The sequence below is a fragment of the Melanostigma gelatinosum genome (assembly GCF_949748355.1).
Source record: "Melanostigma gelatinosum genome assembly, chromosome: 18".
In the NCBI taxonomy this organism is placed as follows: domain Eukaryota; kingdom Metazoa; phylum Chordata; class Actinopteri; order Perciformes; family Zoarcidae; genus Melanostigma; species Melanostigma gelatinosum.
Genome location: NC_136651.1, coordinates 14823601 through 14848194, shown reverse-complemented (window position 1 = coordinate 14848194; position 24594 = coordinate 14823601). Strand labels below are relative to the sequence as shown.

The 24594-nt window shown below is 42.8% G+C and overlaps 1 protein-coding gene across 1 annotated transcript in view; it reads left to right on the top strand.

The window, feature by feature from the left end:
- vldlr (very low density lipoprotein receptor) overlaps positions 1 to 23450 on the top strand; it is a 38579-nt gene extending 15129 nt beyond the window's left edge. Inside the window, exons 5-19 of the mRNA XM_079288786.1 lie at positions 781 to 989; positions 2828 to 2990; positions 3746 to 3868; positions 5061 to 5183; positions 6749 to 6868; positions 9109 to 9234; positions 10115 to 10286; positions 10479 to 10703; positions 10794 to 10912; positions 11732 to 11871; positions 13193 to 13334; positions 13878 to 14027; positions 20743 to 20820; positions 21103 to 21272; positions 22374 to 23450. Coding sequence (XP_079144912.1) covers positions 781 to 989; positions 2828 to 2990; positions 3746 to 3868; positions 5061 to 5183; positions 6749 to 6868; positions 9109 to 9234; positions 10115 to 10286; positions 10479 to 10703; positions 10794 to 10912; positions 11732 to 11871; positions 13193 to 13334; positions 13878 to 14027; positions 20743 to 20820; positions 21103 to 21272; positions 22374 to 22409 — 2096 coding nt within the window. The 3' untranslated portion in view covers positions 22410 to 23450. The remainder of the gene's footprint in view (positions 1 to 780; positions 990 to 2827; positions 2991 to 3745; positions 3869 to 5060; positions 5184 to 6748; positions 6869 to 9108; positions 9235 to 10114; positions 10287 to 10478; positions 10704 to 10793; positions 10913 to 11731; positions 11872 to 13192; positions 13335 to 13877; positions 14028 to 20742; positions 20821 to 21102; positions 21273 to 22373) is intronic.
- Positions 23451 to 24594: the final 1144 nt, after the last annotated feature.

Genomic DNA, 24594 nt, shown 5'->3' with positions numbered 1-24594 from the left:
TGCCCCCGGCCATTATTCCTTCTCTACCAATATTTACAGCTGGCACTATTCAGACATGTAGTGTTGTCCTGGCATCTGCCGATGCCAAGTGGTGAGTGCTCTTCCACTGCGTCACCATCCAACCAGAGTACGCGTAGCATTACGCAACCTTCGAACTATGCATGGTAATCGCAAGCTTGTGTGCTGCTGCTAGTCCATGCAAACGCGTGACATGAAGCTTCTGACAAAGATGTTTGTTTTTGTTCGGGCTGTTTGGAACTATTTACTGTTCCAACCGCGACATAATGTGATTTTTACTTGCTTCAGTACTCTGCAGCCTTGCTTTGTGAGGCCTACACGGCTACTAAAAGCACTTTTGCTTGACTGAGCAAATCAAGTCAGGCAGAAATTAGACAAACTGACTTATTTGAATAATGGCATCCCATGACATCATATCAGAGCTTCAGTAAGACGTTGTTTGCTGAAAGTATTTTTCAATGAAGTTGCATGGAACCCACTTATTACAGTGTCCATATACCTTTGGCCACCCAGCCATACAACTCTTATGTCCTATTACTGCAGCAGCAAAAAGCTCATCTTTAGAGATGACTTGAATACAATTTGGAAAGTGACAAAACGGTAAAACTGCTTTAAAAATGTAATGAGTCCTGGTAAATTGTTAAACAATCAGACATCAGACTGACCTTGAGCTTGCTGTAAAAAAATGGTGTGTGTACATATATTTTGGACTGAGCTCTTAACTCTCACACGGTGCTCCCCCCCCCCCCCCACTGCCTCCAGGCAACATCACCTGTGCCCCGAACGAGTTCACGTGCGCCAGCGGGCGCTGCATCTCCCGTAACTTTGTGTGTAACGGCGAGGACGACTGTGGCGACGGCTCCGACGAGGTGGAGTGCGCGCCATCCTCCTGCGGTCCCAGTGAGTTCCAGTGTGGAAACTCATCGTGCATCCCGGCCAGCTGGGTGTGTGATGACGATGTTGACTGCCAGGTAAGAGGAGGTACCACAAAATGACAAACATACACACACTCTGGTCCACGACTTGTAAATCCATTTTTCCAAAGTTATTAAGACATTCTTTCATTATCGAGGACGGAAGAAGGAATTTCATTTACCTGTCCTGGATAATAGTCATTGTGAATTGTAGCGATGCCCTTTATTTCAGTCATGCAGTTATTAATGGCGGCAGATTTGGACTGAGAAGCCTGATTGAATGGTTGATAATTATCACTGATGCACTAGAGTGGCATGACAAGAAGATGTGGGAGTGGATGTGTCCTCAGCCAGCCTAATTTCGTCGAGCAAGTCTTTTTCAGGGCCTCGGGGTCCATCTCCTAGTCTCAAGCCTGGACTCAAGACTTCTGCAAGAGCAATATGTTGTCATGGGGATTAGTGTTGCTGAAGGTTAAATTAAGGTTTGGCTCCAACTGTCCTCACTCGGACCTTTAACCTGGGGTGACTAGTGTGGCAGAAGAGCAGCTGCATCTGGCACAATGTTCCCCCACTGGCAAGGTGCATGGATCAGGGGAAACGGCTTGACAGTAGTCTCTAGTGCCCTTCGTCTTACCAAAGCAAACTCATTGTTTTTATTTATGTGTGACAAAGCCTATTGCTCTGGCTATTGTCCTCTTCTTAGCAGCGCTCTCTGAAAAAGGGCGTAAACTCGACTGGTTGGCATGTAACCGCGAGGCGTTAATTCTAGTTTGAGTTTTATTTCAGCGGTTTCAATCTATGTAAATGGAAAGCAATATGCAGAGTAAAAGCCCAAGTTGTACTTAAAGAATACAATGATTGTCAAAGATAATGGTATATACGTTTTAAAATACAAAATCATACAGTTGAGTATAATGCATTTCCAAACATGTCCTTTTTGAACTTGCATTAGAAATATGTTTTCATATTTCATCGCTTTCTGGACTGTTGCTACATTATTTTGTGATAAAATAATAATAATAATGTGGCAGCACTTATTTTTAGAGTAGATTTCGCCTCACCATAACAAACTGTCCTGTATGCTATCCCTGGGCACACATACCAGTTCTGCAAGTGGAATTTTTACAACACCCTGTTTATTGACCTGCCTTACACACACGCGCATTCATTGACTTTGACACTCCCATCACGTTTTCACACGCGGCACAACAAGTTCCACTGAGTCTGCAGTTTGCCCGGTGCCTGTTAATTGGCTGTGTGGTTATCACTGACGGCCTCGCAGGACAATGAGGGAAAAAAACTGACGCAAATGCTTGCGCACACAAATATTTCGACCGCTGTGTTGTAATGTGACGGTCACAGTCCTGCGTCAGTGTTAACCGTTCAGACACAAACGCATTCTCACGCACAACTCTGCTCCCACATGAGTCAGTGACTTTATGCGATGATGAAAGTGTGAGTAACTCCTCCTGCTGCTCCTCTTAATCCCATTTGATCTGATGGCAGAGTTTTGATTCCAATTAAATTGGTAAGAGTGTGATATCTGAGTCCTAAAAGCTCTCATTTCGGCCCTGCACATCCTCCAGATTACCTGGCAATCAAACATGGGTCGACCGCATTGTTTGACTTCTCTGTTAATGGCGTTGGCTCTTTCCTTCGGTATCTGATAACTGTGCAAATCCTGGAAACTCGTCACAATCTAATATTGTAAAGCTTGATATTAAGCCAAAGATCAGACCGGTGCACAGAATCGTTCTCTGGTCTTAAGACAAAAGACTAAAACACATTGGAGCATGCCGACAAACTCATTAACATGATTATATTATCTTTACAATTCCAAATAACTTGGTGTTTCAGGTTAAATCTGATCACGTTCTTGCGTCTGTCCCCTGCAGGACCAGTCGGACGAGTCTCCGGCTCGTTGCGGCCGTCACCCGACGCCGCCGGCCAAGTGTTCGTCCAGTGAGATGCAGTGCCGCTCAGGAGAGTGTATTCACAAGAAGTGGAGGTGTGATGGAGACCCCGACTGCAAGGACGGCAGCGACGAAGCCAACTGTCGTATGTACAGACCTGCTGTCGCACTAAAAATGCCGCATTTCAGGTCTTAACCACTTTAATTTGTGTTACCACGGCAGCGTGATTGAGTTGAGTTTGTCTGTTTGTATGTGTTGAGCTTCCTTTCAGGGATATACTTAAGCTTGCCAGATAAGTGAGTCGGGGATTCATGTGTTTGGATGTGACGTGGGCCTGAAATCAAAGATGCTTTTAATTAACGTAGAAAAAGGGGATTTAATTCTGTATCGGTCACAAGCAAGTTTCCAGATTTGTACAGTGTACGTAATCTGTGTAAATCAGCTGAAATGTTTAGAATTGCTTATATTGTCAAGCGAAAGATCAGTATTGGGGGTTCATTTGAAGGGTTTCAATTAAAACTGAAGAAATTCAGCCGTTATGAAAAAGCTGATATCGAGTAATGTCAAATGGATGGAATGGAAGTGCAGCACATAATGGATCACTCTCAAGCCATCTTCAATTATATTTCTGTCCAGTTATCTCTAAATTATTCCATGCTGGGAAGACGGGACAGCTGTCAATGTCATAGAACCCAGAGTTTCTAAGAGTTTGATGTCCGACCAACAGCTTTTCTTACGTCTACCAAAACGTAGATGTAAGAAAAGCACACATCCTCACAATGTTTGGCTTTCTTTTATTGATAAATGACGATATTACAATAGTTGTTTGATGCATGATTTGAATGAACAAATGAATAATGCACTACTTTCATGTGTAACTCTGGTGTTTGTCCTTTGCAGCTGTACGCACTTGTGGAACGGATCAGTTCAAATGTGAAGATGGGAACTGTATCCTGGGCAACAGACAGTGCAACGGCTTCAGAGACTGCGCCGATGGATCAGACGAAGTCAACTGCAAGAACAGTAAGTGCTGTGTGTAGCTTTGCAAATGCAGTTTCTGTTTTAATTATCAGGGCATTGTCAGGTGCTCATTAATCATCGGTTTAAAATACTAGTACCAGTACAATACTGGTGGTATGGAGTAGCTTGCCTGTCTAGTTCTACCCAAGACAACAAGGTCACAAATAGACTAGATGGCTCAGAAGAGTCTTACCTCTAAGAATCCAGTCCATCGGCGTGTTAAGAAATTAGTCAGAAGGATTTAGTGAACTTGTCTCACACAGCCTGCATCCACTCTGCCAAACAGAGTTGGTAAAGGAGTCAGCGAACCAAGACAATGCAGAAATGCAGAAATTTCAGAAACATTGTTTCTTCTCTTTGGAAGAGTTTCTTTTTATACATTCTACCTCAGGCTGTCCTGAGGTTCAGAAGCTCAGTGTGTGTGTTTCGTGTACTGTAGATGCTGCAAGAGTAAAGATGTGTAGACCAAAGAAAAAAAAAAACATCACAATCCACCTCAGCTTGTGCTCGGGTACAAAAGCAGAGTGTCAGTTCACTGTTTGATGTCGGGAAGGCTCTTTCCAAGAATCCATTGCTGTGTTTTTTTTTTTTTCTTCTGTTTTTGTCTATTCTGTGCTCTTTCAGAAAGATGTACCAAAAACCCGCCTGGTTATTTTGTGTCCGAGTTTGTTCATTCTTGCTCCGGGAGCATAAATCTTTGTTTTGGAAACTGACTTTAAAGAGTTACAAGTTTGTTGCAGATTCTCACTCAGACGCTTGCATGTTTGTTGGCAATGCTCAAAACATGATGAGGTATATCTAACTTACAATATATCTTTTCACACATTGAAGCATCTGCTGTCTCACGTGCTAAAGTTCACAGAAGGTTGAAAAGTTTGGTGCTTTAATGAATATGTGAACCCTAAAGGAATGGACATTTTTGAAAATGCATTGATCTTCTCATCTCACTCAAAAGAAATGATTTTCTTTCGTGCAATCAATACTGCACTCAGTGGATCTGTTGGTCGATTAGACTAAAGACTGGATGCAAACCGCTTTCTTGGTCCTACACAGACAGCAGAGCAGCTGTAAAATTAGTTCTGTCCTGATTTCCAGTGACGCATTAGAAGCCCTTTACTTGAGATTAGGAAGGATAGTTTTGTGTTTAAGGATTACAATGTTGCATTGTAATAAAGCTTGTTGAGTCTCTCCACAGTGACCCAGTGCAACGGACCAGAGAAGTTCAAGTGTCGCAGTGGGGAGTGTATCGAAATGAGCAAAGTGTGCAACAAGGCCCGAGACTGTCCTGACTGGAGCGACGAACCCATCAAGGAATGCAGTGAGTAGAAAAAGCAAATCTGGCACAAACATCCATATGAACTGATCAGACTTCAGTGGTTAAAAGGTCTTGGCAATAACTGAAGTATTTATATGCTAATGACATTTTTCGATCGACGTTGATGTAACCTGCAACTTAAATGGTTGGCAGAAGCATACAAAGGAGGCGGCAAATGTATTTTTCAGCTGTTTTGTCAATGTTCTGGATGTTTGATTGATATTCAGCTTTTTTACCAACATTGCAGCCTCAGAATCACACAACTCAAAGATGTTTGAGATTTGCCTTCTACATGCGTTTAGGCAAACTGTGTGAAGCTTCCTGGGGACTTGTTGTCACTGAGGTTTTAGGTTTTGTTAAGTCGAGCCTACGTGAGCGACTACTAACTGAAGAGATGCAGAGTGGTGTGCTTCCACAGGAAAGCTTTGTTTTAAGACGAACTGTTGCAGATGGTTATTGGAATATTTTCACAACCCTCCCAACTAACTAGCAGAACAAATATTGACTGGTCGACATGTTTGATGCAAATAGAATATAAATATACAAAAATCTGGGTCTGTAATCGTGAACGGTCTTGTAGTTTGAGCTGTGATCAACCCGCAGTGTTTGTCTACTGTAAGCTGCAAATGTCACTTGTTTAAAAAAGCTGGCAGCTCTAAATGTCAGCAACATGACACAGTTTGAACTAGAAATATCTGAGGTTGAAATCCCAGAACGCTGATTCTGTACTTTGGTGCTTTACACCAAAGCCAAGAAAGAAGACGGGCCACTGATACCGAGACCAATTCCTTTCTAATTAGTTCAGATGTCCTTTTCTGTGGGCAGGAAAGTGTCCATACCTGAATGAGGGCAAATGGGGTAAACCTACATGACATTCCTCTCTATTGCACATTGCTTTGTGCTGATAGTATGTGGATTTTTAAAATAAAAATGCCTCCTGCACTTCAGTGTGAGAACGACTGGTACTTCTAAATAATTCTCCTTCATGGATCAAAGAACTCGGCCAAAAGTGGTGATGCTTTCCACAGTGAGAATACTGAACGCCGGAGTCTAAATCGTACTGCCACTCAATCGGAGAGAAAGATTGGCATTTTATGTAAATTAACAATTTCAATAGATCAAATAACTAAAATTTAAAAAGTGTAATGTTGTACAGTTAGTGATGAGCTGAATTTCCCATCTATTTGTGCGCTGCCTCCCCCCCCACCCCCCCAGTTTCTGTTAAAGGGGACAGAGTAAAATGGTACAGACCTTGACCTTACAGACTCAATCAGGCACACAAAATAGCATCACAAAATGTCAACTTATTTTAGTATTTAATGGTCAAAGTATGCATATTGGACCATACTGCAACGTCCTTGTACTATCGGTTTGAATCCACCGTCTGTTCGTTGTATCATCGCTCTGTTCTTGTCTCAACTGTCGATGCCTGAATAATACCAAAAATCAGTTGTAGCGTTAGAGCTGTTAATTGACTGACAGGATGACTCTTTCAGATAGTTGTCTCTTGTTGTCATAACTGTCTTCTTAAAGCTACAACAAAGCCCCGTTTCCTTCATGTGCTTCAGATCTAAACGAGTGTCTCCTGAACAACGGCGGCTGCTCTCACATCTGCAAGGACATGGTGATTAGCTTTGAGTGTGACTGCACACCTGGACTTCAGCTCATAGACTACAAGACCTGTGGCGGTAGGTAACCTTTACATTGCATTCATGTCTGAAGGGAATTAGAAGGGTATTAGTAGTGTAAGCGCTCAAGGAAACTCTCACCAGTCAATGCACGTCCACTAAGAGCTAGTTTTTGACAGGCTTGGATTATTGCGTCTGACATTATGGAAAGCACCCTACAGAGATTTGTTTGCATTAAAAAAAAATCATCAAAGCCTTCTCTGGTGTTTATGAAGCAGCATTTGTTCAGAGCTGATGGAGGGCCCACTTGGATCCAATTGGGCACCAGACACATCAACTGTTTATACTTTGTTTTAAAATGCATCTTGGGTGATCGGATCACAAGTGGACAGCTGTGAACGACCACAAAGACGCATTATTCGTTCACTCAAACCACTTGTCGAGCTGGTCTGGGACGCAGTTGACCACACACCTTATAATGGTAACGTTATGTGTTGTGACGTGTCCCCGACAAGGACGTGACAGGCTTGTGTTCCTGCCTTTTTCGCATCCCAAGTTGGTTCTCAAATTGTGTAAGTTTGCTTTGTCCACGACATGCGATACACTGTTACTTCACCTCTATATCTAATTTTCAGACGTGTTGGGAGATTTGGTTTATATTCCTGTGGTGGCTGCATAGAATTGTTTCTGACTCATGTGATCCCTACATTTCCAATAGCTGCAGAGCGTTGTGAATAGGGTTGGGTATCGTTTGGGTTTTTTCCGATACCGGTGCCTGAACCGATACTTTTCTTCAAATTGAACAATATTTTAACTGTTAACAGTTTACAGTATACTTAAATAAATATAAAATACAAAACACACACTCTGTACACACACTAAAACTACAAACTTCAGCAATTATTTTGCAGCAATATGAGCATATTTTCCTTCTCTGGCAAAATACGACACGTCTATTGACTTATTTTATTTTACCAGTTGGTGGCGGTAATGCGGCAATTCGTCGTCACTATCGCCTCAAAGGAGGAGAAGAAGAAGCTTTCGCGTGCCTGTGTTGTGCTTATGAGCGGCAGCGCTAAGTACCCAGTTGTAGTAATACTATGAGTGAGGAGCGGAGGACCGAGTCCTGCTGCCAGGACAGTTATCAGAGTAGTGTAAAAAAAGTATTTCAATCGGCTCAAGCACCGAAATCTGCGTTACGTTTCGGTCCGGTAGATACTGGACGTATAGGAACCGGTTCCATATTGGCACAGAGTTTCGGTACCCAACCCTAGTTGTGAAGTCCAACAGACAGTGTATGGGGGGGGGGGAAGGTGGATGTAATGATTTCCAAAATGGACATAGTTTTATCTGAAAATATATTGTGCTTCAATCCATATTTTTTTGCAGTTTAAAAAACATTTTGACTCTGGTCCAACAACTGTTTGCTCGCCCGCTTGCGGCACGCACAGACACGTTATCTTCATTGAAGTTGAATTAAGGACCAAATCACTTAGTCTGATGAATCACTTTACCCAAACTAGGATATCTTCAGTTAACATTTATTTTATTAATGAAATAAATCCTCAAAGTATTGATGACAGACTTTCAAAGCTTATTTGAAAACTAAATGGAAACTTAAAAGGTAAAAGACAACGCACAGTTTCTACAGCCCTAGTCAGATGTGTAAAACATTTTCTTGACTCATATTTTTCTTTTCCAGGGAAAAGAATACCACAGCTCATTGTTGCTCAGTGACATGCCACACATACTGTAGACTGGTGTTGTTCACTTCTGGCTGGTAGTGCTATTCTGGCCTCAGCTTGTAATGTGATTTTTCTGTTTGGTTTTTTTCAAAAATAGAAATCTTCTGTTATGGAGGCACTTAACTCACACTTTTTATTGAGCAAATCTTGGCCTCAAGCACTGCTTTGGATATTGGGAATGTGTGTAATCTCATCAGGAATGAATCCCACTGGTTGCACAAGCGCTTAATCTGCTCCCAGGTATAAACTCCCCAAATGTGTAAATTTACTTTTAATTCTGAGAGCAGCTTGCTGCTAAAGAGCGTTCTGGGAAAACCAACATTTATAGTTGGGTAGGATTGTCACTTTGTCTACCCCAGTTCACAATCTCATGCAATAGGAATCATGGGGATGTTTTAAATAGTGTTTGGGTTGCAGCAGGCAGTGTGCAAATGTCTGATTTCCCAAATTTAAGCATTCAGCAGACTTGATTATTAAACACTTCAGATACCAGCTGTATTCCCTCTTGTGTTCTCTTCCTCATCCCTCCATCTTCTCGTTTCTCTCTGTTTGCAGACATCAATGAGTGTTTGAACCCCGGAATCTGTAGTCAGATCTGCATCAACCTGAAGGGCGGTTACAAGTGTGAATGCCATAACGGCTACCAGATGGATCCGACCACCGGAGTCTGCAAGGCCGTCGGTGAGTCAATGGCTCAGAATACACCGTTGCTGCCTGAAACTGTTTCCTGGTTATTAAAATAAGGAGACCTGCATAAGCAAAATTATTAGAATCGTATTAAAACCTAATGGAGAAAATTGCAAATCATACGTTTGTTTGGTAGAAATATTCTTATTTTAGATGTATAGTTTTGCCCACCTGATTGAGAACCACCGGCTTCATACACAAAGAAGTCTGTATTTAAACTGAGGATTAATAGTTTAAATCTTAAAAGCAGCTTTGAAAATGTGGGCAAGTACATGATAAAAGTAGAAATGAACCTAAAATATCAAGTAAGAGTGTCTTTAATTGATTTAAGAAAATAACAAAAACTCATGTCCTCAAAGAAGGCTCTGGAGTTGTCCTACTGATGTAGATGTCAGCCTCTCGTGTGATCACATGCTGTTTGGTCATTTCTGCAGTAACAGGACAATTGTGTTGCCTGTTGACAAAGACATCACTGTCTTTCAGTCTGATGGTTCTTTGTTTTCCAAATTACTTGTCATCTAATCCTATGAACTCTTATTTATAATAGTTACTCTTCTATCAAACATCTGCATGATCTCCATCAGAAATGACACTAATGTGTATTTATTGTTTCTAAAATGATATCCTGGTTATATGTGGCCAACAAATCTGTTCAAACTGATTCTGGATAACATGAAAGGCTAGAAAAGAATGAGCTCACACACTAACATGATTTAAAACCTTTGATTCCACTAAAGACCTTTTCAATCAAAGATTCATCGGGTCTAAAAGTTGTGACTGTGTCCAGCGTCAGCCAGTGAAACGGTGCAACCTGAGTTGCATTGTGAAGACGGGTTGACGTTCTCTCTTATTTAACCTCGTTCTCCCTCCTCAGGTAAGGAGCCCTGCCTGATCTTCACCAACCGCCGTGACATCCGCCGTCTGGGTCTGGAGAGGAAGGAGTACACTCAGATTGTGGAGCAGCAGAGGAACACGGTGGCTCTGGATGCAGACTTCAATCAGCAGATGCTCTTCTGGGCCGACCTGGGCCAGAGGGCCGTGTATAGGTAGATTACAGACACGTGGTGTGGCTCTGCAAATAGCAGTTTAGTTAGTTGGTCCATAGCGCAACATATTTTAGACTGCTTCCTATTAAATGTGGTACACGCATGCATGCCCCCTCAGGATGAATCTTAAACACTTTGGTGATCCCGTGACTTAGTGCCACGTGATGATTAAACTGAACGTCTTGCTCACAGCACTGTGCTGGACAAACGAGGGGACGTCGGCACCCACAACAAAGTGATCGACAACGTCCAGACTCCCGTGGGAATCGCCGTGGACTGGATCTACAAAAACTTGTACTGGTCTGATCTCGGCACCAAAACCATTTCTGTAGCAAACTTCAACGGCACCAAGCAGAAAGTTCTGTTCAACAGTGGCCTCAAAGAACCGGCATCGATCGCTGTGGATCCGCTGTCTGGGTGGGTGACAAAGTTTGTGTTTTGCCGTCGGGTGAAAACCGTTTAACGGTCATCTGTAAATTTACAGCTCCGTTTGTGTTGGTGCTGTAGGTTTCTGTACTGGTCTGACTGGGGCGAGCCAGCCAAGATTGAAAAGTCTGGTATGAACGGAGTGGGCAGACAGGTTCTGGTGGCGACGGACATCCAGTGGCCTAATGGCATCACCCTGGGTAGGAACCAATGACTCATCCAGACGTATGCTTCTACCATCACGGCACATATTTTTTCTTCCCTGCTGTTCCATCAGAAGAACAATAATATTCAACATAATGGGCTGTTAAACAGCAGCTATAGTTAAATTCATTATGTCGCGTCGTCCTCTTGGAGCTGCTTATTCAGCTAGTTTATACACTTGTTCTCAGCAGTTACACTGCATCCTAAATGTGCACTCCTTGGTGTTTAAATTGTATCTTCCCCTTCAATTTAGTTCACCACCTTGTTTCAACTGCTGCTTTAGTTTATTGCAGTGCTTATACTTGCGGTGATTCAAATTAAGAAACTGTTGGACTTCAACTTCAGTATTTACATTGTATCCATACATCCAATGTCACAATGCTCCTTTTGTTGAGTCTCTTTTTCTTCCTCTCCGTGCGTTGTCGCTGTAGAAAAGCCATCGATTTGTCCTCTCTAATGAAATGTTGTATTGATTTAGATTTTCTCTCCCTCTTTTCTTTCTTCCTTATCTCTACCCGCCATGCCGCATCTTCTTTCTGTGTTCCTTCATCCCTCTATTCTTCCACTCCCTGCTCTCATTTCTTGTCAACACTTATATTCAATGTTCATCTGGGCTTCATCCCTTATATCGCTCCTTTCTTTCCTACCATGTGTAATTATTCTGTCACTCTTTTTCTGCCCTGTCGTTTTTTCCACTCCCCTGTTTCCCATTTACAATCCACCCTTCTGTTATTTCGTCAATCTCCATCTTTCACATCTTGCCTTCTCTGACGCTCTCCTCTCCCATTTCTTTTTACGCTTCGTCTTCCTCCCAGATCTGATCAAAGGCAGGTTGTACTGGGTCGACTCGAAGCTCCACATGCTCTGTAGCGTCGACCTGAACGGAGACAACAGGAAGAAAGTACTCCAGTCTCCAGAATACCTGGCGCATCCCTTCGCTCTCACTGTGTTTGAGGTACTGCTGCGCTGTTCCCTCTCACACGCCGGACCATCATGCTATGCACAAAGGGCCGTCTTGACAATCCTGAGTCAGGGCTGTGCAAACAATGAAGTGTCGTGAGATTTTAATGCAGAATCACAGCTCAATTTACTGCCTGCCGTACACTAGAGCAGTGATTCCCAAACATTCTCTCTCCAACTGGCCCATTTCCTGAAATTAAAACTCATAAATTGTTTAATTTCATGGACAAGTTATTTAAACAAATAACACTACAATTATGTGAAAATTCGTTAATCATTAAAATACGTCAGAAATAAAATTTGGTTGGACATGACCTCTGACATGGCATGAGCTAGTAACGTTGGCGGTATCTAATCTCAGTGAGATTCGTTAATAAAAGCAGAATGTTGCATTTTGAAATAGTTACAAGGTCCATAGAGCAGTGGAGAGGCGGGTGACGACGCTGGCCCGACGGTTCAGAGTGACACATAAACCTGTTGGCGCTGTAGACGAGTGGTGCGGCGCCACTTCTAGAAAACTGACGGCGCTAACTACATTGCTACATCAATCTGATTTACCGTCACAGGGCCAGAGGAACGGCAAAGGAGAGGTTGTTACATTGTTGGTATCGACAGTACAAGCTGGTACTTGGGGACATTGGTTTGGTACGTAGTGGGACATATTCTCAAAAGTTTGGGAACCTCTGTTCTAGATGACTTTGAAAAGTCTGAAACTGCAAAAAATAGGGATGTTGCAGCTTCACTATTTACAAGACTAAAACTTATTTTATCAAACAAATGTTTGATTTTATCTTAATGTCAAGATGAGAGACTTAAAGCAACTCGGGACTGTTTTATGACCACTTTACGCCAAACAGCAAACCTTTAATGATTTTATTCAGCTATAAAGCATGTTTAAAAACGTCTTGAAATCAGCTGCCCTTGGTGGATCACACCGTGTATCTGAAAACTCTAATGGCCGAATGTTAAGGACAGCCCCACTAACAATGATGTCTGCTGGTTAACGCCTGGCTATAGTTTTATTAAAACCATGTTTTGCTTTCTATTTCCACCTAATATAAATGTGGTCCAACTTCTAACCTGTCTTTTTTGTTTTGGGGTATAAACATGTAAACGTCATATTTTGAAAGGGAATTTTTAAAAAGACTACCGCTCAACTTCTTCTCAATCTCCTGGAAAACCGACTTGCCCGCCAAATCAGCTTGCTGTCCTTACCACAGCAACTTGTTGCTAACGGCATATGGCTAGAAGTTTCCGGGGCGGAACTCTCGCTCGTCAACTTGATGACAATGTGCTTTCGCTTCCTGTCTCTCCAGGATAGAGTCTTCTGGACAGATGGCGAGAATAAAGCCATCTACGGCGCAAACAAGTTCACGGGCGCTGACGTGGTGACGCTGGCCAGCAACCTGAATGACCCCCAGGACATCATAGTGTACCACGAGCTGATCCAGCTGTCTGGTAAGAACCTGCTGAGAGGATGGACATGAATGATTATTGAGCTGTAAAATCTTATCATTAGAGTCCTGCAGAATCAGACACCAGAGCAAATTCATTTTTCTGCTGTGATTTAATGAAGGGAAAGTAAATCATAAATTACTGTAATTCCACATGACAAAAGTACATTCAGCACCAACTGTTATCATAATAGTCGGCATCACGCAGCCATTATTGACTACTAGCCACTGGTTTATGGAAGGAACCAGTGGGTTTTTGCTTTGTGACGAAACAGTCTTGTGTGCGTACTTGCTATCACATGGTCATCAGCGTTTGAAAAGTCTGATATTTACTCCGAAAAATGGGAAAGTTTGAACATTTACAGTTCCGTAATAACTGAGCAAAAGACTTTGTGATGTGACAAACGTAGCAGAAGAGCTTAGTGACGACGCTATCATGCATACGTGTGAGATATCGGCCAACTCCAGCACTGGCTTAATCGTATGCGTTGAATGACAGATTTTGTCATATATTTCTGTCATCGGAGCTGTTGACCCTTGTGTGCAGGCACTAACTGGTGCGCAGAGAGAGGTGAGAACGGAGGCTGTAGCTACATGTGTCTGCCTGCACCGCAAATCAACAAACACTCGCCCAGATACACCTGTGTGTGTCCGGAGGGACAGGAGCTGGCTGCTGACGGCCATCGCTGCAGACCTGGTGAGTCACGGCACCTCGCCGGTGAAAGACGTTTTATATGCCTATTGATGTCACGTTTACACCTGAACCAGGACCACAGCGTTGCAAGCTACAACTTGCAACGTTACATTAGGAAATGTTTCAAGAAAAGGAAGAGTGTTTTAAATAGAAACCGTTAACCAATAATCGATCTGACCGATCTTTTAGTTTGCCTTTTGATGCCTTTAGGACCGTGTGAATGGCATCATGGGAAGACTTTGCTGATTATGTTTGGGAGAGGTTAAACCACCAAACGCACTATAAACCCGTAGCTGCTCAACGTTCTAATGTGCATTATTTCAATTCCTGTACATTCCTCTCTGCTTCGTCTTCCCTTTGCTGTGCTGCTCCTCTCAAATGTGCTGCTTCTTAAAGAATTGATTTAAAAACAAAAGGCTAAAGGGAGCATCTCCCTTTAGCCTTTTGTAGATCTCATCCCCCCCAAAACACCGATCATTTGTAAGAAACAGAATTACTTGAGTCTAATTCTTCGGGTTAAACTGGCTTTGATGCAACAAAGGAGACTTCTTCTCACTCCTCCCCTTTTCCCTCTGTTTTCCATCCACTCAAGCATGTTTCTCTGGAGTGTTTCTCTGAAAGTCTTCTCTCTGTATCCATGCCAGCCACAAACCCAGCTGTCTGTCTGCATTAGCTACTGTTGAGCTGATGGTTGTGATCCAGTTTTTTTTTTTTCTTCTTCTTCTTGGGGAAGTCTGTGCGTCCACATCTCTGCTGCAGCGCTGTCTCCTCAGCTCTTGTTTGGAAGTGTCTTTGCGTGACACTTCTCTGGACTCATGAGTGGGATGTGACTGCTGAACAAGTCATTCGAAAAACCAATTCTTCTGCTGCTAGAACGTTCTCCACTGTTCCACGAGATTTTGTGACTGGGCTTAATACTAAATGTTTGTCACTTTTGACCTGAGCATTCAAGTTCTTTTCAGTACTTGTTTTCATATGACTTTCAATGTTGCGTTCAATATGATCAAATCAGCTTTTTTTTTTTTTGCTTTTTTAAAAATGAAACTCAAACTGTAGCCCCGCCCTCCAGCAGTCTTTTTCTTTGCTGGGAAACGTTGTCTACTCTGCTCCAGTTGTTTTCAGTCTTTAAACGGCTGGCTCCTTGCTGCACGCCCAAAGATTAGCCTCTTCATACTGAAGCAGCGTCTGATGGGAACCTGTTTGCTGAATTCAGTGCACATACTCTCCTAATTGGACTCAAACTGCAGAGCGAGACACTGGCATAGACGAAGGACTGCGTCCCTCCTGCCCGCCTGAATGAGTTTGCCTAGTTGGCATGTAGAGTTTCCTTTAAGACTTCTCTTCTTTACTTTCTTCCCAGTGAGAACTGAGACTCTGTTTCCAGAGTTTCTTGACAGTTTGTGCAGCCTGTCCACCGCTATCTTTCTCCAGTTATATCTACCTCAAATGTTTCTCAGATCCATGCTGTATATTGGTTAAATAAGTAGAATTCCCAGGTGTCTCTTTACTTGCATGGCTCAAAAGTAAATGTTTACTTTTGACTTGGAGACTAAGTTAATTTGGAAAGCTATCACAACATAGATGGGATGCGAATGTATCATGACCCATAATCTGACTGGCCACAATTATAGGACAATATACTGGAAGTTTCCTTCAAACCCTAGCTGGGATTACTAGTTTGTTTATGAATCAACAACATATTACCTTGGCATTTCAGGGACTATTTACAACATATTTAGTTTACTTCAGCCTACAACCAGAATGAAGGTGTCTGTATGCTTGAAGTGACCCCGTTTGTACAGCGAGTCTGTGTTCGTTTCTGAACGGCCTCCCTCACAGGTGACGAGTGTGGGGATGATTCCACATATAAGACCGTCTCTCCTCGAAGACGTTTCATGGAGTTGTCGAGTGTAGACTTAGTGACATGTTGTGTGACATGAAAAGAGATCTGGAGAGAAAAGTTGACGCCATGCTTGCGTTCTCACCTCAGCGTGAAGTGGGTTGTCTGTCTGCTTCAGAAATGATCGGGTGCAGGGGCGTTTCAGACGCCGTTCAACAAGCACTTGTGTTGAGGCATACAGACACCCATAGTTCATTATTGTATGTGTTTTACCACAACACCAGACCTAATTTCTAGTTTTTGTTTTTTAAATTTTTTTAAACAGAAGGGGAATAGAGGTATGACACCAGAATATAGTCACCCTATGGTCACATTGTGTTTTTTATGCTTTTACATTTCTGCTCTGTTAAGCACTTTGTGATTTTATGTCTGTGAAAAGCGCTCTATAAATAAATTATTAATATGGTACGGTAGGGACGGACGAACTCTCTGCACAAATAACAATTTGCCAGCTCTGTAGCAGGTTTCGCAGCCTGCCTGCTCTACACAGATGTAATGGTCTTGGTGTAGTGAAGGTCCCTGCAGCCTGGCTTCGCCTCCGCATGGGCTGTTTGGGAATCCTGAGCTGCCTCCAGGCTTTTTACCGCTGCTGTGATAACGGAATGTACCACCCATCCTGTGTTTCTCTTCTCTGCAGGAATAAAGACTCTCTCATGCTGTATAAAATCGAGCTGTGTGCGAGAGTGCATGCATTCAGCTCTAGGGTGTCTTTGTGAGCATGTTGATTCATGCAAACTATTTTTTTCTTTTTTTTCCCCAAGCGAGAGTGTCTTGAGCGTGGGCACTTCTGCAAGTTTTTGAGTGTTTCTACAGCTGTGTCTACACGCCTGTCTGTATCTCTGATACTGTTTGAATGTGAGACTGGTGTGGGAGGAGTTAAAGAGGGATTCCTGTCACTGGCTGAATGCTCCTCCACTTTGCTCCCTAGTTGGGCCGGAGCCAAAATCCTCGCAGCTCTTTGCTAAACCGCCAGCTGACATATTTATCCCATTTTGCAGCTGAAGCGAATAGGAACTGTGGAGCATTGTGCGGTCGCAGCTTTGGCCGGCTCTAATCCAGTTGGTGAAAGAAAGTAAAAAGCAATGCTCTTCAGTTCAGGAGTTGATCCTGAAACTACCATTGAGGGATTGAAAAAACAGCCTTTAGAGGTAACTGGAGAGAGCTTTCCTTCAGGCTGAACAAACTCAGGATCAAATAGAGGATGTTGGGACTCCACTTAGTTCCACACTTTGTTTCCTAAGATATTATTCAGCATTAGTCGAACCGTCGTTTTAGATTAAGGGTTTTACACTCTTTCAATATTTTATCAAAGCTCTATTCTGAATCAAACATGCTAATCAAATAAAAGTCCTTTCCAATCTCTTATTAAACTTCCAGCAGTCTCGAAGGTGATCAACAAAAAAACTTTTGTTGATCACCTTACTGATCACTTGATTGAGCACTGTTTCCTGTCGATAAAGGCTTTGCAAACCGTTTTCGTCAGAGTTCGACTGTGCTTACTGTTGTAAGTTTGGCAGTAAAATGACTGCATTCATTTCCACCTCCTACACGGCAGACCTAACGGCCCTGTGGATTTACAGTAACCAAAGCAACACTCTGCTAATCAAGGCTGCATTGATTCGCCTGCAAGGATTTTATTGTTGCTGCAGCTGGCTGTCCTGATTGTAGAGCTGCTGATAAAGACGCTGTGATCAATGCGGTTTACTGTGCGATGTGGCTTTAGACCCGTTAGATTCCTTCTGCATGTCGGCTGCTCACTTTCCAGCTTTTGTTTGTGTCTGAGGATTGCCTCCATATCAGTCTGTAAAGCTGCTTCTGTTTGTGCATATCGTCCGTGGTGTGAGGAATGTGGCGCTTGTCTTATCTTGGTGATTGCTGCTTTCTCGCTGAACAAAAAATGGATCCCGCGTTTATTTACGAGTTTAGTCTCCTGAGATCTGGTCTATTTTCAAAGGCCTACTTTGTGTGTGTGTGTGTGTGCGCGCACAGTTTCAAAATAGAGCAACTTCTGTAGCCTGTTTTGTTGTCAAAAGCGTGACTCTTGGCTCTCTGACACCATTCTTTCAAAGGATGATGGGAAAGCTCTGGTACAGCCACCCCCAGGTAAAACCGTCAGCTGTCGCCTGCTCTGCTGCCAAAGCTAACTGCTAACTGGCTTTAAAGAATGCTGTGTTCAAAAATGAATCACGTTGCGCTTCTCCTTCCTTACTGTGGAATCGGGTGGTGTTTCCCATTTTATTTGTTAAACTGGACGTCTGTCATTTTGAATTGTTTTTGGCTGCAGCCTTAGTTGCAGTGCATTTGCCACGTCTGCTCTCGAATCAGCCATAATGCCGAAATTTAAGTTCTTTCCACAGTGCTGCTGAGATTTTTAATATTCTGAGTCTAGCATATCCAGAATGACTGCTTCTGCCTGTGCTTTGTGTGTTGGGTTATGACTCACATTCAGAAGTGTTGTGGGCCTTGGTGCTTTTCAGATAAATAATTCAAGTCTTATTCTGAACTTGTAACTTGGTATTGAAGGGGTCGTTCTATTCAAACTGTCCTCTGGTCTATTATTCAAAGTCAAGTCTGACAGTTGTGAGCCATAACTCGAGTCTATAGTGAGCAGTAAACTGAGTTCCAGCACAAACTGTATTCAGCCTTGCGTCTAGCTTTGATTTAACCGTTGACAACCTGTGGCTGTGTCCTTGCTAGTGTGCTCTTCTGGTTTCCAATAACAGAGTGCGACCTTCTTACTCGTATTTCTGCTCGGGCTACGTTTTCCCTTTTTTCTGTCTCAGATTTTTCTTTTTCGCTGCAAAAATGTGTCATGTTTTTCTCTGAGTTTTATCACAATTCCTGTGTAATCTATTCAAAGATCAAATTAACACAGGCTGTGTGCCATGATGAGAGTACAGCTCTGTCTCTCAGCTGGTGAATCAAAACGTTTCAGGTCAGTTATGTTTGTCCCTGTTGTGAGACCAGAATCTAATCAGGGAGGCGGCTCCCATTGTCACGTTAATGATGGATTGTTTCATGGTGTTCGGTTAAGTTTAGACACAACCTATGTATGTTTGGCTAAATCTACATACAGCTGATGTTAGCCTGAGTGCTCAGTCCTGCAAATATTTCAGACTCGCAAGTTTTAAAATGTGAACTTGTGCTAGAATGAAGTGTTTGCTCACTACCTCTCTCCTAATCCTATGAAAAATGCAGTTGGTGATTGACTTTCACAAGAAACGGGGCCCTAATCAGCAACACACGGTTGACTGAGTTCTTGTTTGTTTCAGATTACAGCGCTTCTCGTGACTTTAATTCAGTTAGTTTGACCGTTTTTGTGTTCAAGGTGGTAAAAGTGTTCTGCTCTCTTCCCCCTGCTGCACATGCAACACTGTAGAGCTCTTAGGGTGCATCTGCACAGTGTGTTGAGCATGTTATGTTCTGATCCATTGTTACTGGTGAGGAAGATATTCTGGATATTAATCCAGTTTAGCATTGAACTCCGTTAGCGAAGGTTTGACTGCAAGAACTGCTCATGAGCCGAGCAGCACCTAGTGGCAGACACTAGGAAGTACAAACAAACTACCAAAAGAAAGTTCCACTATGGCTACAGGTGGATTCAAATCTGATTGTGTGCAGTAATGCAACAGAACAAAGAATGAATGCCCACACCAGGGGTCAAAAAGATCTTGCAGACTTGCATAGTTTTCTATTTATTTTTTAATTCTTCCATGGAAACTCAAGTTACAGCCCTGGATTAGCAGGCTCTACAACTAAATACCTAAAGAGGTGCTTAAACATGTTAACTTCAAAATAGATTATCAGCAGACTTCTATTCTCTTCTGCTTATTGTCAACAAATACCAGTAATTAACTGAACCTACTAACCAGTATTGTGTTTGTAATAAAGCCTGATATGTATTCTTCCTCTGTGCCATAGAGCGCCATTTTAATAACTCTTCAATAAGCCTGTTTTATTGGGCGACATGTTCCTTAATACAATACACACAATATGCAGCTTAATTTGGCTCGATCCCACGCACACCGACCTGCTGCTGGAAATACTCAGAGCACCAAATGTGTGTTAATCCGCTGCTGAAAATCCACCCCAACACATGAAATGTGTTTCCCTGTTCGAGTAATGCTTGGTAATGTTAAACATGTATAGTTTGATTTCTTTCAAGGACTTTGTAATTTCCTGTGAGCTGTGCTGTAGAGATTTGTTTGCAGCAGGAACCAATGGGCTGAAGTTGGTATGGAGAGAGACTTAACACATTTTTGCTCTGAGTCTTCTTTTTTCACGCATTACCATTTTGTAGTTGGCATGTTGGTTACATCACCAAGCTATTTGGCAGCAGAGCAGACCGACTGGCAGGAAGAACATGTTAACAAACCCTGTGTTTTGTCTCTTTGTCCTGAAGTCTTTCAGCCGAGCTGTTTGCCAGTCATGTCGCTCACTCGCCGCCGACACCAAAACTCTCCGACTGGATCATGTTTTGTTTTTACACAAGTTTTCCTTGGTTTTTACAAGTTTACTCAAATTTTTTTTATTCTTTTCAAAATAATTATATCTTAACTGTTCATGGTGACTCCAAAAAGAGGGCATTTAGATATGTGGCCTCATGAAGGCTCACGATCATTGTGGCCCTGTTTCCCCGGTGTCTCTTATAGAGACAGCCTTCCCTTCAGGCCTTTTGATCACGCCCACACTAACCATCTGACACAGAATATGTCAGTCTGACTAAACCTTCCTTTTCAACGTGTCCAACTGAACATTATGTCCTGAAAGTGTGTGTGTTGGGTTTAAAGTGTTGCCCTGTGGTTTGTTTTGTCTCAGAGGCAAACGTGAGCACGTCGATCCAGGTGGACTCCACAGCCAGAGGGTCTGCTGCTGCCTGGGCCATACTGCCAGTCTGTGCGTACACATCCCACACACTTGCACAAATATGCACATGCATACACACACTCGCAAGACTATTGTGACACATGTACCATGTAAGGGTTGTAGTCAAATACTGGCGTCAAAGCTTGAAATGCACTTCTGGTACTATAACTACACCCCACCCCCTCTGCCAAGCAATTTACTAGGCTACATACAACCACACACCTTAATACACATGTGGGAGCCACAAGCCTGTCAGCCCCGACACTGAATATTATGGATTATCTGACGTAGTTTCTTTGTCCCTCGGCTCAGTGCTGCTGGCGATGGCGGCGGGGGGCGCCTACCTGATGTGGAGAAACTGGCAGCTGAGGAACCAAAAGAGCATGAACTTTGACAACCCCGTCTACCTGAAGACCACAGAAGAAGACCTCGACATCGACATCACCCGGCACGGCGCCAACGTGGGTCACACCTACCCGGCGGTGAGTAAGCGACCTCTGAGCAAAGTGCATCATGGGTAGAGAAGGGTCCGAAACCTCTCGGAGGCTCGATGTACTCCCATCAGTTACAGCACCTTTAGAGCCCTTTGCCCTAAAATCATGACACGCCTTCCTGAATGATAACAGGAGCTCTTTGTTTTGATAACAAAATAATATGTGTCCAGTTGCATTAAACCACTCAGGCTAATGAGCATAGCATACAATCCCTGGAAGGATTTCCTTAAGCGATCAGAGGGGAATCCTTTAAACATCCTAAGTATTCGTCCGTAGCTACTAGAGTCGTCCAATATGCGTTGCTAGAAAGTCCTTAAGAACTCTTTTCCTTCTAACTTTTTAAGGAACCCATACCAGTCTCTTAAAAGCGAAATAATTCTTAGAGCATAAGTCAATGGCTGAATTTATGGCATTTGAAGACCAGGCGATACAAAGACATATGTTTTAGGAAAGGGAAACTCCAAATGGACAGCCTTTAGTTATTGGCAACATTAACACCGTTAGTGTTTACTAGCACATGTGTTGTATTATGACAGTAGCTACTGTGACAGCCTTAGTCTAAACACTTGAGCAAGGACACAATTTAAGAGGCTTAATGCAACGCTCCTAAATGCACTTCGTAAGTTAGGGAAGTATTTTGCATAAAGGACAGATTTAAGTTTGACATTTACGGTAGTTTAAGAAACTGGGCAGCTTATATAATGTCGTCCCGGCACAGATGACGGAGACTCGATGTCACTGACCTCTACGCTCTCATTGTGAGCGTGTGGCCCTCGGTAATCCTGAGTGCATTGAGAGCACATCTCTCTGTACACAGATTAGAGAGATTAATCTAAACCCAGACAGACACACAGGATGGCCTCTCGCCTACCTACTGCAGTCCCCTCACAGCTGCAGCAGAGAGTTCTCTTTGTCTGCAAAGGGAACGATCGAGATGAATCATGTTGCTGAACGTTTAGAGGTGTTGGTGGTTTTCTCTTTGGACAGTCATGCTCGCTGCTTCCACTCTTAGCTGATGTCACACAAACAGCCAAAAACCATCTGAATAAACCTATTCTTTGTCTCCTCCCCCTCCCTCTCTGTGTCCAGATTTCGATAGTGAGCACAGAGGACGATTTATCATGATCGACTTGGGGCTATTTTTATTTTTATTTTTTTTTCACGGAAACATGTAGCGTTGCATGGCGCCACCTCGTTCTCATGCCGACGTTTGTCCGTAGCTGCAGCAGCCCTTACAGTCCGACCACATGCCTTCTGAAGTGAATTATGTCATCGTCTGTGGAGAGGATGACTGGAGTAAATGTTATTTATTATGTGAATACTACAATGAATTACGTGTCCATAACTTTGAGGTTTATGTTCGTTTTTGCCCCGCCCTCTCAAAGGAGTCCGACGGCATCTTTTCACTACAGTTGAGAGTAACGCGGTGAATTCCCACACTTTAATCACGTCTGACTGAGCTCTCTGCGTTCAAGACGCGATGCGTTTCTCTGCAAACGGATCGACTCTGCTGGACTGTATTTCAAACTGGATCTGAACAGTCTGTATCGGACGGGACGTGTGACTGTGTAGAGGGGTCAGGGGTCATTTTGAGGAAACTTAATCCAAACTGTCTTGAGTCCTCTGCTCAACAGGCTCAGATGTGATTATTTATATACGGTCAGTAATATCATAGAGACAAGTTTTATTTAATTTTTTTGTTTAGTTTTTCTTTTTCTTTCCAACATTACCTCATGGAGTGCATTCTTACAAGCTTTTCAGCCAGTGTTCATAATTCTTATTGTTATAGAAGCTGCGTAAGGATCGCCATGGTTAAAGCATTTGTAAACTTTGTATATATTTACCCGACATCCCTCAAAGACATGACCGTCAATCAGGACTCTCCAATGCACTTTGTCAAATGTTCCTTGTGTAAATAAGATTGTATACATTTGACTTGAAATAAATTTTTTGCTATAGTCGGGCATCGTACCGGGGTCAGATGTATTTAACGAGAGTAAAGGCTGGGAATAAAACGACACAACTGAATTTGGTAAATAACTATTTTGTATGTTTGTGTGCTGTTGCTGTGAACTTTTTCTAGCCTTGTACAGTGAGGGGGGATACTAAAACGTCAACGCTCTGTATCTGTGAAGAAACTGATTTTGAAAATCACTTGAATTAAAACTTGATCTACAACGTTGTTCAGAACACGGTATCCTGTCTTTAATATCATGCATGTGTGGAAACTACGGACAGGTGCGTCCCCATACTGGGTTAGTTGTAGGTTGGGTCCAATGAAGGGAAATCTGAATTTGACAGAATAGTGATATTTATGACAAAGGGTGTTCAACATTACAATGCCCCATGGGTGCAAGATGTGCTCGGATCCTTAACTCAATAAATGGATCTAAAAATCCTACTTAAGTGACAAAGTATTGTCAAAAAGTTCATATCTAAAGTATTTCTTATGCAAAAAGTGCTGATGAATGATTCTGTCTTTAATACTGATATACTTGTGTCGGTAGCGCTTTCGTTCAGTGGTACAAAACCTACGGGTCAGGTCTCAACAGCAGAACTCTAATTCTGAAGGGTGCCGAGATGATTAGAGACGAGAAGTAACTTAAGTTCTTCTCAACCTGTGTGTACATTTTAAAGACTTTGTTAAAGTTTGAACGATTGTAGAAGCTAAACTATCTGAGAAGTTTAACGGAGAATTCTCCTTAGTGCTACTGCCAACAACTCTTGAATATCTGAAACATGACTTGATAAGAGACCACACGTTGAGTTATAAAGAAGTGTGAATGAGGAAGAGTCAAATCAGTGGAGAAATTCAAGCTGCACCGCTCTCCTCAAGAATCTGTCCCAAGTAGCGGGTAGAGCCAGAAAAACGTGCAACAAAAGCCACTGTTGGGTATCAAACGTGTGTAATAATACAGCTGAAAGCTCCTCTGTGCATCCAAATCACCATTCTTGACTCGTCACTCAGCCGGGGGACGAACCGGAGGAGTGTGTTTATGGCGTCGGTCCAGACTGGAACAGTTTTGATTTTTTTTGTTTTCCGGCTCCATGAGTTCATTATCCCAGTTTAACTGCAGTAGATTAATCTCCACCTGCGAGACTGCTTGAGTCATTAGTGGCACAAAAAAACAAACACTCACTTGGATGAAGGCAGAGATGTCGTATACGCCTCTAAGGTTCCCATCATGCATTTAGTCTCTTTTCTGCTCCACGCGGTCTATTAACCTGCGTTCAACCACAGCCTGCTCGAACGTGATTGGTTAATACAACTTGGATTACGAACAGACACCGATTCTTGTCCTGCAGATTT